This window comes from Nyctibius grandis, chromosome 1, assembly GCF_013368605.1.
Source record: "Nyctibius grandis isolate bNycGra1 chromosome 1, bNycGra1.pri, whole genome shotgun sequence".
In the NCBI taxonomy this organism is placed as follows: Eukaryota; Metazoa; Chordata; class Aves; order Nyctibiiformes; family Nyctibiidae; genus Nyctibius; species Nyctibius grandis.
In genome coordinates this window covers 105,365,525-105,381,382 of record NC_090658.1, presented here as the reverse complement: position 1 = coordinate 105,381,382, position 15,858 = coordinate 105,365,525, and the positions used below count along the sequence as shown (strand labels likewise).

Sequence of the window (15,858 nt, the reverse complement as noted above, 5' to 3'; positions counted from 1 at the left end):
GCTTGTGTCTTGACCCTGTGTAACTTGCTAATAGGGCTGTAGCTATATGATGGCAGCCCATTGCTACCATAACTGCCTTTACCATTTTTCAGTGCTGTTGTAGGAAGAGCAACACTTTGCTTGGCAAAACTAAGTCTTAGCTTGTTTCTCAGCAGTGTCAGTTGTGCCACCTGCTATCGAAGAAAGAGTTCATATTTTTAGTTTTAGATCAAAGTTTTTGTATATCTTGTTAGGGAGCTAATAAAGTATTTCAAATTCTGGTTGCTGGCTGATATCTGCCACACGGTTATCAGAGTCAGACATAAACATATGACTTAGTCAGCACTTGAGTGCATGATGTTATTTAGAAAATGCTTCCTTAAAAGCATTTCTACGGTGTGCTTTTGGAAGAGGTGTCCTACATAAGGAGAGTAGCTTATCCTTGATGATTTCAGGTACCTCAATGGGCTTTTAATTGCATGGTTACGTGATGTGGAGGAGTGCTAGAAGGCCACAGGTCCTTTGTTGGTGTAATGATGACTTGACAACTGTAGCTTTCTTTTTATTTTTATATTTACCTTTCTGTTGAAAGTCAGGAGTCCTTCACTTTTACAAACTCTTCTCAGAAATCTTGGAGAGGAAAATAAGTATTTTATGGTGAATCCTACAAAGAAATAGTCATGAACTATGGACTATAAATTAATTAAATGAGCACTGCATCTTTCACTATGTTGACCTTCTTAATGAAAAAGTTTTTAATGCAACTTGGCAGTTATTACTCTTTTAAAAATGTTAATATCACCTGGTGGCTTATTCTTTGCTTTCAGTTGAATATGTTTCTTCTTATTTGATGAGGCAGATGAAAGGGCCCCAAACTGTGGAATGGAGGGAATTTCAAAACATAAACCACAGAACTGAAAAGAGCTGGGCGGGTATTTAACCTGCATTTAAAAAGTTAAAAAGACTAGACACAGAGCTAAACGTGCCAGCCTGGTGCCATCCTGCCAAGGTGAGGGACCTACGGTGGACAGACATGCAGTGCTGGGGTTATCTGTAACACTGGCGTGCAGAAACTACTGCCTTCATGATGTCGGGAGACGCTATCCAAAATAGGTAGGAGGCTTCAAAATTGTAGCTAGCTTCAGTCAACACAGAATTTCAGGTTTCAGAGTCACCTGGTGAGCTCCCTGTGCATCGGGAGACAAAAGCACCTTGTCCTGCATCTCCTGCCTTTGCATCCAGCAAGGTCCTGCAGCTCCTGGTGGTTATCACCCATGCACTGGGTGTGGGTCACAGAGTGGGAGCATAGCTGGGGACACTGCCTGGGTGGGAAGATGACCCCATTTGGGCCCTGTGACGTGACGCATCGCGTGGCTTCGCAGTGAGCTAGCTGTCTGTCTGCCAGGGATAAAGATATCCGAGAGGCCTGGAGGTGGCTCTGGAAATCCCAGGGACAGGAGCAAGATGAAGTGAGAGCATAGCATGGTCCCTGAGAAGTAGAGTGACAGCTTTGCAGCTCCTTGGTGTTCCTGGAGGCTTTGTAACCCAGGTTTCTAGGTTAAACATAAAGCTAAGGGAAGGTATTTTGCTGCCTGGGCCTGTGTGTTGTGCTCTTCCCTGCCTCTGCCACCTTCACCTCAGCCTCTGGGCACTGCTCTGTCCTTTCCCAGGGCAGAGGCAGAAGCACAAGACATGAGGACACCTCCTGCCTCCTGCACCCTCTCCTCTGATGGGCACCCCTCTTGCCCTGTCCTTGCTGGATGCTTGCAGATCTTATTTTAAGGTGATCCGTAACTCAGGTTACATGATATGTCCAGCAATCTCAGCTGCATCATTTTAAGCTTACTTTCATAGTAAGTTTCTCTTTTTTCCAGACATACTGCTTAAGTGTATCGCTCTTGTAAATAGGCAGCATGGTGTTATTAAATGTACATAGTTTAAATCTTATAAATAAATCTAATAGTGAACCAAGTTTCTTCTCTGTATTTTTATATCCTGCTGGGTACTAAGGATGGGGAGCTGTGACAGTGCCTGTTTCTCAGTCTCAGATGGGCAAGATGCATCTCTGAGCTGCAACCCCAGAAGGAGCTTAGCAGCAGTCCTGTTGTTCTCTATATTGGTTGTGACAAAGACCACTCATTTTCTATGGGGTAGCCGTAACAGAGAAGAATATAATTGACTTATTTAAAAGCTTAAATTCAATCACTCCAGGACTTCAGTACTTACCCAAATTCCAGTGAGAATGTACACTTTTTTCTTACTTTTCTTTGCTTACCAAACAAATTCTCTTTTTTTAAAATTATCCCTTAGCCTCTGTTTAGAGTTTATGCCACAATCCATCACATCAGACTTTACTGTAAGAACTCTGAAAATCACAGATGTACTAAATTGACAAGTTAATAGTCAATTTCTTGGTTGGTGAGTAGCTAACTAAGAATTTTTTTCTTGATTAAATAACTGATTTATCTGAAATGAGGGGTATCGCACATCCAGGCTGAATAATTCTCTAAAATTGTGCTTTTCCAAGTGAACTCCTAAAGATACTGTCAACATCCAGCAAGTAATCAATCACTGGTATTATTCCCCAGAAAGACTTTTCCCTAACATGTTGCTGCCTGGGTGTAAGTTAAAAGCATCACATGTTGCCCTTCCTTGTTTCACAGTTACTGTTTGAGGAGCCTGGAAAGGAATTTGCAGTGTGAGAGCAGACGTGGCTGTGCATAAAGTGTGACTTGATGAAGTTATCAAGATGCAGCTGAACAGCTAGCAAAAACAGCCAGCAAAACCCACAAACCATAGTCTGACAGCCCAGCATCTATTTTTGTGTCGGTAGCAAACAGATGCCAGTGATGAGGTTCTGTGCATAAAAGCAGCTCTTGCCATTTTTGTCCACAGTCTATATTAAAAGAAGGCCAGGCAGCATGACACCTGAATAATTTTGGTGGTGAAATATATTATTAATAAAATTCTAAAAAATTTAGTCAGTACAGCCCCACTGGAATAGATTTATCTAACAAATACTCTGTAAATTGTAAAGTATTTTATTATATCTTATTTTTCTTCCATCTCTGTTCTCCTGGATGTGCTATGGATCAAGACAAAACCTGGTGTCATTCGTCCCGTGCTGGTGAAAGGAAAGAGCGCACAGCAAACGGAGGAGCCCTATCAACCCAATCCTTTTAAAAAGTACCTTGAAGAAATCAGTGATCAGGATGTTGAGCAGGTGAGTAACTCTCACTCTGAAGGATTTTGTAGCCTCAGCTAGTTTCCTTAGAGATGATGGAATAATCTTAGATTGTTATTTTGTCCTGGTCTCTTCTTTTTTTGCAAAGTTAGATGATTCCCCAAGGGGCACTTGGCTCCTGGAGGAGAGTGTTCAAGCTGGAGATCAGCAGCTGGGCTTTCTACAGGGTCATTTTTTTTTGGTGACCTAAAAACCTGTATGTTGAGGAGAGGACCTTTTTATGATGTCTGTAGGAAACAGTGTACAAAAGATAGTGGAAATCATGTGCTCTCCTGTCAAGCAGGTGTCTGGATGCAGGACAATTGGGGCATCAGGGCCAGCCAACACGGATTCATGAAAGGCAGGTCCTGCTTGACCAACCTTATCTCCTTCTATGACAAAGTGACCCGCTTAGTAGATGAGGGCAGGGCTGTGGATGCAGTCTATCTAGACTTCAGTAAGGCATTCGACACTGTCTCCCACAGCATGCTCCTAGACAAACTGGCTGCCCGGGGCTTGGATGGGTGGACTCTTAAATGGGTTAAAAACTGTCTGGATGGCCGAGCCCAGAGAGTGGTGGTGAATGGGGCAAAGTCCAACTGGCGGCCGGACACTAGCGGTGTTCGCCAGGGCTCAGTTCTGGGGCCGGTGCTGTTCAATATCTTTATAGATGATCTAGATGTAGGGATTGAGTGCACCCTCAGCAAATTTGCAGATGACACCAAGCTGTGTGGGAGTGTCGATCTGCTGGAGGGTAGGAAGGCCCTGCAGAGGGATCTGGACAGGTTAGATAGATGGGCCGAGACCAACGGCATGAGGTTCAACAAGAACAAGTGCTGGGTCTTACACTTCGGCCACAACAACCCCATGCAGCGCTACAGGCTGGGGGAAGAGTGGTTAGAAAGCGGCCTGGCGGAAAGAGACCTGGGGGTGCTGATCGACAGCCGGCTAAACATGAGCCAGCAGTGTGCCCAGGTGGCCAAGAAGGCCAATGGCAACCTGGCCTCTATTAGGAATAGTGTAGCCAGCTGGTCTAGGGAAGGGATCGTCCCTCTGTACTTGGCACTGGTGAGGCCGCACCTTGAATCCTGTGTCCAGTTCTGGGCCTCGCACTTCAAGAAAGATGTTGAGGTGTTGGAGCGAGTCCAGAGGAGAGCGACCAAACTGGTGAAAGGTCTGGAGGGTCTGACCTATGAGGAACGGCTGAGGGAGCTGGGGTTGTTTAGCCTGGAGAAGAGGAGGCTCAGAGGTGACCTTATTGCAGTCTACAACTACATGAAGGGAGGTTGTAGCGGAGTGGGAGTCGGCCTCTTCTCCCAGGCAACTAGTGATAGGACAAGAGGACATAGCCTCAAGCTTCGCCAGGGGAGGTTCAGATTGGACGTTAGGAAGAATTTCTTTTCAGAAAGGGTCATTAGACATTGGAACGGGCTGCCCAGGGAGGCGGTGGAGTCACCATCTCTGGATGTGTTTAAGAAAAGACTGGACATGGCACTTAGTGCCATGGTCTAGTTGACAGAGTGGTGTCAGGGCAACGGTTGGACTTGATGATCCCAGAGGTCTGTTTCAACCTGATTGATTCTGTGATTCTGTGGATCAGATCTACTAGAAAGCGCTTCATCCATTTGGGGTCCAGACCTGAATTCTCTCTAAAGAGAAATGGGGACTGCAAGGGTTGGGCAAGGTTCACTCTTCCCTCTCCAAGGGAGATTGAAAAAGAGCCCCAGTGAGTTTCCATGCCACTCCCCAGTATGTAGCTCCCTCAGGTCTGTATTCATGTCCCTCCACAACTTGAGGGGACAGGTCTTCCACGACAAGCGAGGAGCATTAGTGGTCTTCTCCCACAGACCTCTGCATAAAGCCATAGGATCACTTTGCAAAAACACATCTTGAACTTTGCTGACCTGTATGAGGAATTATCTCAGAGAAACCCCAGATAAATGGTTCTGTCAGCCTTTTCTCATGCATTTGTGTGCATTGTTGTGAACTAAACCTTAACTGCGATACATAATCTGAATGTCCCTGTAGGAGCGTATTATTAACCTATGCAGTATGCTCAGAATCTTCCATCTGGAAGGCAGTAAAACCAAGTCAATAGTCCCCTTGTCAGATGCAATGTGAATAAAATACCTTACTAGTTGAATTTCTCTTACTTCTATGCCTCTCTAGTCACATTAGAGAGAGACTTTAGCAATGGCAGTCCTCTCCCTTTTTTAACTGATTTTTTTTAAGATTTGAATTTTAGTTCTTTCCATTCCTCCCCATAACTCTGACTTGCTGTAGTACAATCCTGGCATTTCTCAAGAGTGCTGCAGCATTACAAACAGAGGAAGATTTATTTGTAGTATTTGTGGGTTCTAGCAACATGTATGGGTGGCTCAGAAGGTTTCTCATTCTATAGGTTTCTATAGAATGTAGAGTTTCTGTAAAATATAAGAAAAAAAAGAATAAAAATAATGATTTACAATTTGTCTCTGAATGTTTGAGGTTGACAGTGAATATTTGACTTCAGAGACTACAGGTGAGTTCATAGTGAGTTTTTCGTGCTTTAACTTACTGAAAACCTTCTGATGCCAAGGCATTGTGCCGCCATTCACCTGGGATGAAAGAGGAGGAGAGCTGACCTGGAGCTGCTGCTAGAGAACTCCTGGTCTAAGCAAACTCAGTGGGGCCTGTCTCCAAAGGCAGGGACAGCTCATACCTCCCTTTCATCAGGGCTGGACACTGATTCTGCTGGCTATAGTTTTGCTGATGAAGGAATGATGCAATCACCAAACTCTGTATTTCCAGGCAAATACAAACCTGGGGTTATTGCCATAGTCTGAAGCTTTCTGACATTTGAAGCAATTTGTGAAAATAGCCTTCCACCTTCTAAATTACTTATGGTATATATTACTGAAGTACTGATGATGCAATAAGTCCACGAATAATTGTATTTGTTATAACAAAAGCCAAAATTATTTATATAAAAGCTATTCATTAAAATGAACTAAACACATAGTGCACTGATTTTGATAGATGGAATAATTAATTTCACAATGAATATATTCAGTTTTGCTTCCTTTATTTAAAAGAACAATGTCATATGCTTTAAAGTACTGATAAATTGGTATCTTTATCCTAACTTAAGAAATACCACAGATTGCTGTAAAATACTCGTTAGTTTGGGAGATCTCTATTAAGACGTCTTCGTTCTGAAAAAGGAAGCACTTAGGCCTGTATTCAGATGGATTCACTGACTTAACAAAACCTGGTTTTGTTTGCATGAGAAATGGCTGTAAGATTCTAGTGGTGGTCTAATACAACAGTTAATAGTATGCTAATAGCCAGATCTGGGGAAAACACTAAAATGCTGAACATGACAGCATACGCTTATGATTTCAGCTCTTGCGTCTCACAGTAGGTTTATGGTACTGATACAAGTCCCTTGAGAGTGGAAGAGACTTGGGTGCCCACATGAAGATGTTCGCAATCTTACAGCATCTGTGAAACTCTCCTGAGCAGTTTTAGTGCCTGTAAAAGAGCTGCAGCAGTGCCTGTGGAGCTGGGCTCGGTGCCCAGACAACAGCTTGAAAATTGCGGTGGTTGTCTCTAACCGCGGCGTTGGTAGCCTACAAGGACACTCATTCTCCCTCTTCATCTGCTCTTGGTAGTTAGCATTTTTGGCTGCACAGTGTCTGGCTTCCAAAGAGTGGGAGGCGTTCCCACCAATATTACCCCAAGATCAGGTAAATTGACTGCTTTCATAGGATTTAAGAGCTGTGTATTAAAGCTAGGAGACTAGCAACTAGGCTTTCTGCTTTCTGCGGAAGAGTCAGTGCTAGTCCACTTGTCCTCAAATAAGAATTTAGCAGGTATCTATTGTGATTGGGGGCAAAACTATTGAAACCTTACTGATTTTCCCTGGTTTTCTTTGGATATTTTCCTGTTCCTGCTGGGAGGTTCAGCTCTTACCTTTGTGTTGTCTCCTCTCTCTGTGTTTTCTTTTCCTTTCTTTCTAATACCATTGCCAACAATACCCTCCCCAGGTGATGTTGCTTTCCCTCCTTCACCCAGCCCATCTTGAAAGGACAGGTGCTTCCAGGCTGCATCTTAGAGGATGTTGCAGACTAGATGAAGTTTCAGATGGCATCAGATTTATTAACTTATCTCTTTTGATTTTTCTTAGACCTCCACAGTACCTCCCCTCCCTGCCAAACCTCCCAGTGTGACACTGAGCACTGGTGACTGTGTGGGTGACGTTCAGTTTGAGACATAATAGTGCAGCTGGCCATAACTGCTGACCTTCAGCTTCACATCCCTGTGTGGAACACACGTTTTTTTGCACAATAGAGAGTAGCTTGTTTGCTTTTCACTTCATTAAGAAACATCCTCATGTGGAAAAGGCCATTTTCCTTGTAAAAAAATAGTAATTTTTGCTTTAACAGGCAGCTGTTCTCATGCAGATAATCCAAAGTAATGGATGAGACAAAACGAGATTTCTATATTAGTAAAGATCATCTGGAAAGGATGTAGCTCAGCTCATAGATAGCTCTTTTTATCTGTGTTCTGGGTACGCTGGGTATAGATTGACACTGGTGTGCCAATGAAATCTATAAACCAGGGGAAAATCCCATTTCATTTTGGCTTTCTCTCATATTAACTTAAGCTGCCTTCTGTTTGTTGTTTTTTTTTTTTTTACCTGAGGACATATACAACTTGTAGCACTGGCTATTCAGTGGGTATCTCCCCATCAAACACTTGTTACAGAGAGAGTGTAGTATTTCTGAGGTTCCAATCTGACAGTATTAAGTTTCCCACATTTTCAGATGCCTTTACTGGAGATGGTAATTTCCCCATCATGAGAAAGAATTTTTTTCCTCTTGCTTAGTACATTTCAGTAATGTTTCAGGAATTTTGCAATATGCTCCAATGTGTTAAAAAAAGCACCATAAAATATACTGGAAATATATGTAACTCCTGAGCAGCGCTGATATGATGGCTTCATGAAAATTTTCATTTGAAACTGGAGAAACAGAATCTTTATTTTTTCAGAAAAAATAGAGCTTTTTGTTACATAGTAATATGAAAACAACCCATAATGAATGTTAGAGAATTCATGCGCTTGCAAATTCTTATAAACAAGCATGTATGTAGGCTCCTTGTTCATTAAAAAAAATAAAACACTTGGGGCAATGGAAGAGCAAGATAAGGATGAACTAAAGAGATATTAGTTACACTTGGCATGAAGCTGTGTGTCCAGTTTGCCAAGGTTTATCATTAATAGAAGTAGGGCTGGTGCCTCTGAGGAGGAGCGGCAGGAGGCAAGGTTGGTGTGAAGCGACGGCTGCCTGGTCCCCTTCCAGCCGCTCTCACCGCTGCCAGGCTCTGATCTGCTCGTTTGCTCAGGCTCTGTCATTTGGCGGGTGATACATTAGCTTCTGCTGGAACCAATCGCAGCTCTTGTCACGAATTTTCTGGGTCTTGAGCTCAAAGGCACAGCGTGCAGGGGAGTTTCTGGTCTAGACTCAGCCAGCCAAGGGGGTGGTAATTTGGCATGTATTGTATCAACAGCCTTGACAACACCTAAGCACGAGATTTGTGCCAAAAGCTGGGTATGCTCCCTTGACTTTATCCCAAATCTTTTAAAAATAAATTTTTTAAAAGGATTTTATCCTTCAGGTGCAAAAAGCACATGTGTATTGGGTTTTTTTTAACGAGAAACACTGTTAACTGCTGACAACTTGCAGTAGTGAAATACATTGTATGTGCATCTTCACTGGTTTAACACTTAAATGGCTGAAAAGGTTTGTTAGAGTCTTGTTAAAAATCCTGAAGTGCTCCTGCTAGTACACAGATAAGGTAGACTTTCTTTTGTACCCCTCAGATACTGTTCTCAGATTGGTTTTACTTCCAATCTGCCCTCTGAGAAAATATCCCAAAACATGGCCATTTTATTGTAGCACAAGATCCTTCTGGGCTTTCCTTTTCTGCCACTTGAGCATCAGTTGAGCTGCAGGAGGGAAATGCACTGGATCACGGTTGAAGCATAACTGGTTTAACGGGACATCTACAGCAGGTTTTTGTGTGTGTACTTTCATGCCGATGAAAGTGCTTAGTGAAGAGCAATTGTATTAGCATGAAGTTAGAGTATATTTCCTTGTTAATCATCAAGCCCTATGAAATGTAAAAAAGGTGCAAGACAAGTACTTTGCTTTCTGTCCAAAGCTGCTTTTTTGCATCCATTGATCTGTTTCTGATTACTTTTCTTTTTTTCATAGGAGACTCCTCTCCTACACCCTCTGTACCCAACTAAACTGATCCCTCCAACTAAGTCCCCTTTGCGTCCTCTGTCCGTCTCCCTCGCTGACTGTCTAAACCCTGGACCTTTCAGCCACTTGTCTTCCATCATGTGTGATGTTCACGAGAATCCTTATAGCCCTTACAGTCACAACTCTTTGTACAATAAGGTGAGCGTCAAGTGTGGTGTGATTCAAGAGCATTTTCAGGTTTTTATCCTTTTAATTCTAGGCAGAATTCAGCTGAGTCATTAGGATTCAGTGCTGGCAGGTGCTCTGGGAGATGCGTCGCAAGCGAGCCTGTGTCTCCAGTGTCCTTGGAGATATTACTGATTTTCCTTCCCTCCACACAACTTGTGTCAGGGCTTGCTTCTTCCAGAACAGCTAGGACAGGGCTCCCACCACTCTTCACTCAAGCTGTTTGTTCTCTAAAGGAGGAATAATCTATTTCCTCCCTCGTGCTCAGATTACATTTAACATTTACCCATATTGAAGTAATGGGGCTATTTCTTTTTTCTCAGGGACTGAGGAAAGGGAGGCTAACCTGGGAGAAATGCAGGCTTTTCCAGTGTCTTTATCTGACATCCTGACAAGCAGTTGTCTCTTGCCAATGCAAAGGGAATCGCACCCTTGCTGACATTTGTGTCTTCTTTGAAACAGCAGTGAAGTTAGACAAAATCTCTGTAGTCCAAGGTGTGTGGGTGACAGGGCTGGCTAATAAGCTTTGTAAGGTGAAAACTGGGCCCTATGTCAGCTGAAGCCTTTTCAAAGAGCAGCTGGCACGAGGTGTTTACAATACCTCAAGAAAGCCCCTGTCTGGTGTTAGAAAAGCATCAGTTGTGGAAGCCCATAGAAAATGCTGTTTGGACCCTTCAGATGGATCCCTCCCATGTCCTCTTTTTCTAATACAGAATCTGGCTGCAAATGCCCAGACCTTGATGCCATGAGAGAGAATCCCACTCTGAGATGCACAGTGTGCTTTCTTTGGGATGCAAGAGGTTAAAACTGCTTTGGAGAGAAGTATTACCTCTGCAGAGAATGTATGTTGGTCAGCCGTCAGACTCTGAAGAGATTCCTGGAAACCCCTTTTTTTCCCCATTGACTAGAAACATAATTTAGGTTAACAGACAATGTCAATAGTGTCTGAAGTTGGCCCCTCCATCCTGTAGGATTTATAGAATTTACTATTTTACCCACTTATTAGGATGGACTAAAACTAAAACTAAAACCAACCTTGCATTCTGTCTTTGAAGCATCCTGAACAAAAGCACCTTTTCACATCTGCTGCACTGGGTTTTCTTCTGTTTCAATTTTTACTAGACCGGGCTGACATGTTTATTTAGGCAGCAATGATTTTATGATCAAGTATTTTTCAAAAAGCTTCCTGGTTCATTGCCAGGCATTCACATGAACAAACAAACAGTTCATATGACCACTGAAACCAGTTTTTATAATGAAAAATGGGTATTTGCCGTTGTTAATGAAAACACTGCTAGAAACTCAGAAATTTGTATAGGAAGACGAATAAGGCAGGGAAAAGTTCTCTGAAGATAATAAAGATAGATAGTGTAATTTTTTGGTATATCATGTTAGCTGTTTTCTCAGACAGGGATATTCTTGCTGAATAATTGCTGAAACAAGGAAATTTTGCTGCTGCTCTGATTTCCCATAGCACTGTGCACCCAAAACTCTTCTCTTGAATGCAGAGGTCATAGGACAGCCCAGCCTGTGTATTTCCATTCCACCGATATGGTGATGATTATGAGGCCTCTTCATCCACAATCTCTCAAGGAACTTTTGTCATTTCAAGCAACCTTAGTGAGCTTTGCAAACTGATAAATGCAGCCACTCCTCTCTGATGTTAACAGGTTCTTCCTATACAATGTAAATACAAGAGCTACATAATCTCTTTGATTTCTTCCATTTCCCTGTATAACATAAATTTGCTCTCTTACTTGGGTAATTTTTTACTGTCCGCTGTTAGCAAAGCTATTTCACATGGTTTTCCTTCTAGGAAAAACATCTTCACAAAACAGCTTCACACATCTGTAAACAACTTTTATTTTATTTTTATATTATATATACATATTTAATATATTATGTATATTTTATATATTCTTATTTCCGTATTGAACTATGACTCGCTGATTAAATCTGCAACTTTCCAGGATTGAGCAACATCATCCATAGCCCAGAATTCACCAAAGAGTGCTGTACTCTATCAAAGAAAAGCTCAGAGGATCATTTAATTTTACTTCAAATACTTCTGCAGCAGCATTTTGAATGGTTATGTCATCAGGGAGCTAATTGGGAGGGCTGTGTTTTAGATGAGGCCCTAGTACTACACCTGATGTGACAAATTAAGCAAAAAAGTTCACACATTTGGGCTTCTGGGTGACTTCCCACTGCCACCCCTCTTGTTGTACAAGTGAAGTAGGCACCTGACTTTGGTCAAGACCACATGCAATGATAATGCTTGTGTTTCTCCAAATGTATCCCTTAATTTAGTTAATCTAGCAAGGTGTCTCTTCCATCCCATAAGATTTAGCGAAAATCCATGGGAATCTATGATGTTAACCATGATTAGTACAAAAAAATTCAATAATTAGTTCTTCTGAAGCAGGATTGGTGAGAATGACAAAGATTTTTGAGTCAAATACATTTTTTGAGACTTCTTTGGAGAATTTTCAGTATATCTCAATTTACCATTTATTGTTTCCTAGTGTTTAAAATAATTTAAATTATTTATTTATTTGCAGTAATTTTAAAGTCTCAGCCAATGAAGATAAGGTTAACTTATATAAAATGAGACAATTCAATTGTCAGAGGTAGGTAAGATTTTTAAGCCTTACTGGTAGTGCTAGTAAATACCTTTAGTAAAATATGTTGTATTTATGAAATGATGTCACTTTCTAGGTAGGTGTGGCCCAATAGTTTGGGAAACACAAAAATCAGATGTCAATACTGGGCTAGTTTAATACAAACAGAGGTTTATTTACACAAGAAGTAAATATTCACCACTTAAAAGATTTCTTTTAATGTTTCTGTTTTGGTCTATAGTATTAACATTCTTTGATAACCAAAGGAAGATTAAGTTTAATCTTATTCACATGATCAATATTTAACATCTGAGTCAATATATGTTGATGATAAAAACCATTACGATATTTGCCTGTTATTTCTTGCAATAACCCCGTCTTCGGCGCCACTCAACTACAGTCTGAGCTATTCATGCTTTTAAAAATAAATTATTTAGTTTATTGTCATAAACAATCGAAGTAACAGAAAACACAGTACAGTAGACACAGTATCAGATGTTGAAATTTCAAACCGTTAGACCTGTTCCGTAAGCAATATCTTGACATCATGGGAATTTCTTTCCATTCTCTACTAAACCGGGACTGTCATTTCTGTAAATTCCTTGGAGTTCCCCCTCTCCTCTCATCTCCTCATCCCTTGGGATCAGGGATAATATGCGCTGTGACTCACTTGCTGTCTCTCCAGGCATCCAGTAAACACATCATCAGTGTCCACATGGTCAAGCTATATATTTGCTACGCTTCTGACTATATGTGTATTTTGCTTCATCTTCCACTAGAGGGCAAAACCTGCTGCCATAAATTCTTACAATTATTTAAAATATGTTGTAAATACACCTTTGAGAACAGACAGGATGTGCCAGTGAATGGAGTTGCTACTCTTCATCTGCACTTTGATTAAAAAATTACATTATATGGGCGTTTCCTCAGAAATGGTCAATGGGATATATGAAAAATTATCACCTGTGTCTTGTATTAGGGAGACTAGGTATGGGCAACTCCTCAAACCAGTATGATTTCATTTGCTGGCTCAGGGCATAAGAAAATAGCAGCTGTCTCCCTCTGAAATGCTGTATTGAAAGGACAATGTGGTGGTGTTTAGGCAGACTAGACCCAGTGTCAGGTTGTTTTTGTTTGAAGCTCCACCAAGTACCTGAATCTTCATAGCTGATGGAATTACACAGATGAAGCCGAAAGATAGACCTGGGAAGTTCTGTAGATTATAACTGCTCAGAATGATGAAATCCACAAACTATGCCCCAAATCATTTCACACCGTGGTTTTAGCTTTGATGGGAGGAGGCAGCAGGAACCGAGGTGTTGTGTCTGTCCTTCTGTTTGGAGAAGAGCAGAGAAGGCTCTCTCCTCTCATCTGTACAGGCTGCTTCTGAAATAAAAATGTTGCCCATTCAAGTGAGCTGATTCTGTTCTCATTGGCTTTGTCATCTCCCTTGTCCTCTCATTCTCCACTCTGCCCCCCAGGCACCAGATGCTGCTGCTCTTATTTACACCCCTTGGTCTCGAATAATTATACGAATTAAAGTTTTTATTATAAAAGAAGTTCCTTTTCCTTTTGGTTGGAATAAAACAGCTCAGGAAAGTGGACTTGAGCGCAACTATTGCAGTGACAGAGAGCCTGAGGTAACATTTAGCTCCGTGGTTACATCCAAATCGTGCTTCTGCTGAGAATGCATCCAGCATTTAATGGATGACTGTGTAGGGTGGAAGAGCACAACCCTGCACCTGGAGTACTGTGTCCAAGTCTGGTCCCTGCAATTCAAAAAAGATGTGGACAGTCTGGAGAGGGTCCAAAGGAGGGCCATGAAGATGATTGAAGGGCTGGAGAGCCTGCCCTATGAGGAAAGACTGAAGGAGTTAGGTCTTTTCTCCCTGAGGAAGAGAAGGCTCAGGACCTCATCACAGTATTCCAGTACTTGAAGGGTGGCTACAAAGAGGACGGAGGCTCTCTCTGTTGACAGGGAGCCACATGGAGAAAACAAGGGACAATGCGTACAACTTGCACTGGGAGAGGTTTCGTCTTGTTACATGAAACAATTTTTTTACACTGAGAACAATCAGTCACTGGAACTACCTCCCCAGGGACATAGTGGAATCCCCATCACTGGAGGTTTTCAAGATGTGTTTGGAAAGGGTGCTAGAGAATCTCATCTAGTCTCCCGTTCCCGCAAAAGGTTGGACCCTTCCAACCTGGGCTGTCCTATGATTCTATGATTCATATGGAGGCACAATGGATGTAAACATCTGTCAGGGCAGAGAGCATTAGATTTTAGGAAACTGACTGTCATTTTGAAGGAGAAAGGAATAATCTGCCCAAGTGGAGAGGCAGGGGATGAGCAGGTGTAGCTCCCTCAGCTGGGGACCACCTCTCAGTCCCTATTGACTTTCAAACTGCCTTTTCTTTCTGTCAGTAAGGACTGAGCACACGATTCATGTACATCCCTGTGAAAATCTCCCTGTCGGTTAAATATTTAACAACACAGCCTTGAAAATGGATTGGAGGGAACTGGCTTTTTGCAAGAGGTATGAGAAATGTTAAAAAATTATCATATCTATAGCTGATCAGACATTACTTATAAGAGCAAAGGTCCAAGCTTTCAGAGGACAAGTTTTCTTTAATGTTCAACTTAGGGCTCAAGCCAATTTAATTTTTTTCCTGGACCTACCTGGAGTTCTTTCGAAGTCACTACGTGTTGTTGTGTTGGAAGTGTCAGCCTTCCATAATCACTTGCAGGTCTGCAGGCTCATAGGTAAGCAGGATATTTAAAGGGAATCTTTACTATTTTTTAAATTAAATCAGTGATGTTTACCTCACCATCCAATCTCCTACTCATTGGAGTTAGTATTTGATTAATAGTAGCATAGTGGGAACTGACATTCTGTGAATGTTGCAGCATTTCAAGGTTGCCATGGAAAAACAGTTTTCTCCCAGATATCACCCCAGCTGCTTTTATTTCCAGAAGAGAGCTTCTTTCTCTCTTTTGAACTTTGATATTTAAACGCTATACTTGTGTAGGTGTATTGTGGTTCATCAACCTTCTACTATCTGTGATCCAGAAAAATTGCTTTAGTGTAGAAAAAGAAACCAGAGGCAAACAAGCCAGTTCATTAGAGCTGTGCCACAAATTGAACCTCTTTTTTGGGAAAATATTAATAATTAATATTGTTGTGTCTCCTTTGTATATTCTTTTATGGCATTGCTTGGGCTTAGTGAGCTATTTTAATCATATCATACTTAGATGACATTTCTATCACTTTGTACTTGGTTTGATAATGCCTGCAGAAAATGCCTCTAGAGTCCTTGCTCAGCTCATCTTTAAAAAAAGGTATTTCTCCTAAAGGACTTGAGAAGGATCATAACTTGGTAATCAATCGCTTTCTTCAAAGCCACCAAGTTAGCATCAGGACATCAAGGTAGCTTACGCTCAACAGTAGACACAGCAGTGTGCACTTAAAGCAGAGATGCCTTAAGTCTGGCACTGCCTGGAAAGAACTCTGCTACCCGCTCCTACAGAGACAGCTCTTCCAAAGGAAAGAAGGAA

General features: G+C 41.8%; 1 protein-coding gene across 6 annotated transcripts in view; it reads left to right on the top strand.

Annotated features, from left to right (window-relative positions):
- Positions 1-15,858, top strand: part of MLIP (muscular LMNA interacting protein) — a 123,387-nt gene that overhangs the window by 89,491 nt on the left and 18,038 nt on the right. For 5 of the 6 annotated variants that reach the window (XM_068398871.1, XM_068398848.1, XM_068398863.1 and 2 more), the window contains 2 exons: positions 3,077-3,202; positions 9,463-9,651. In XM_068398871.1, the coding sequence (XP_068254972.1) occupies positions 3,077-3,202; positions 9,463-9,651 (315 nt within the window). The remainder of the gene's footprint in view (positions 1-3,076; positions 3,203-9,462; positions 9,652-15,858) is intronic. The other variant, XM_068398881.1, reaches the window with a different exon arrangement.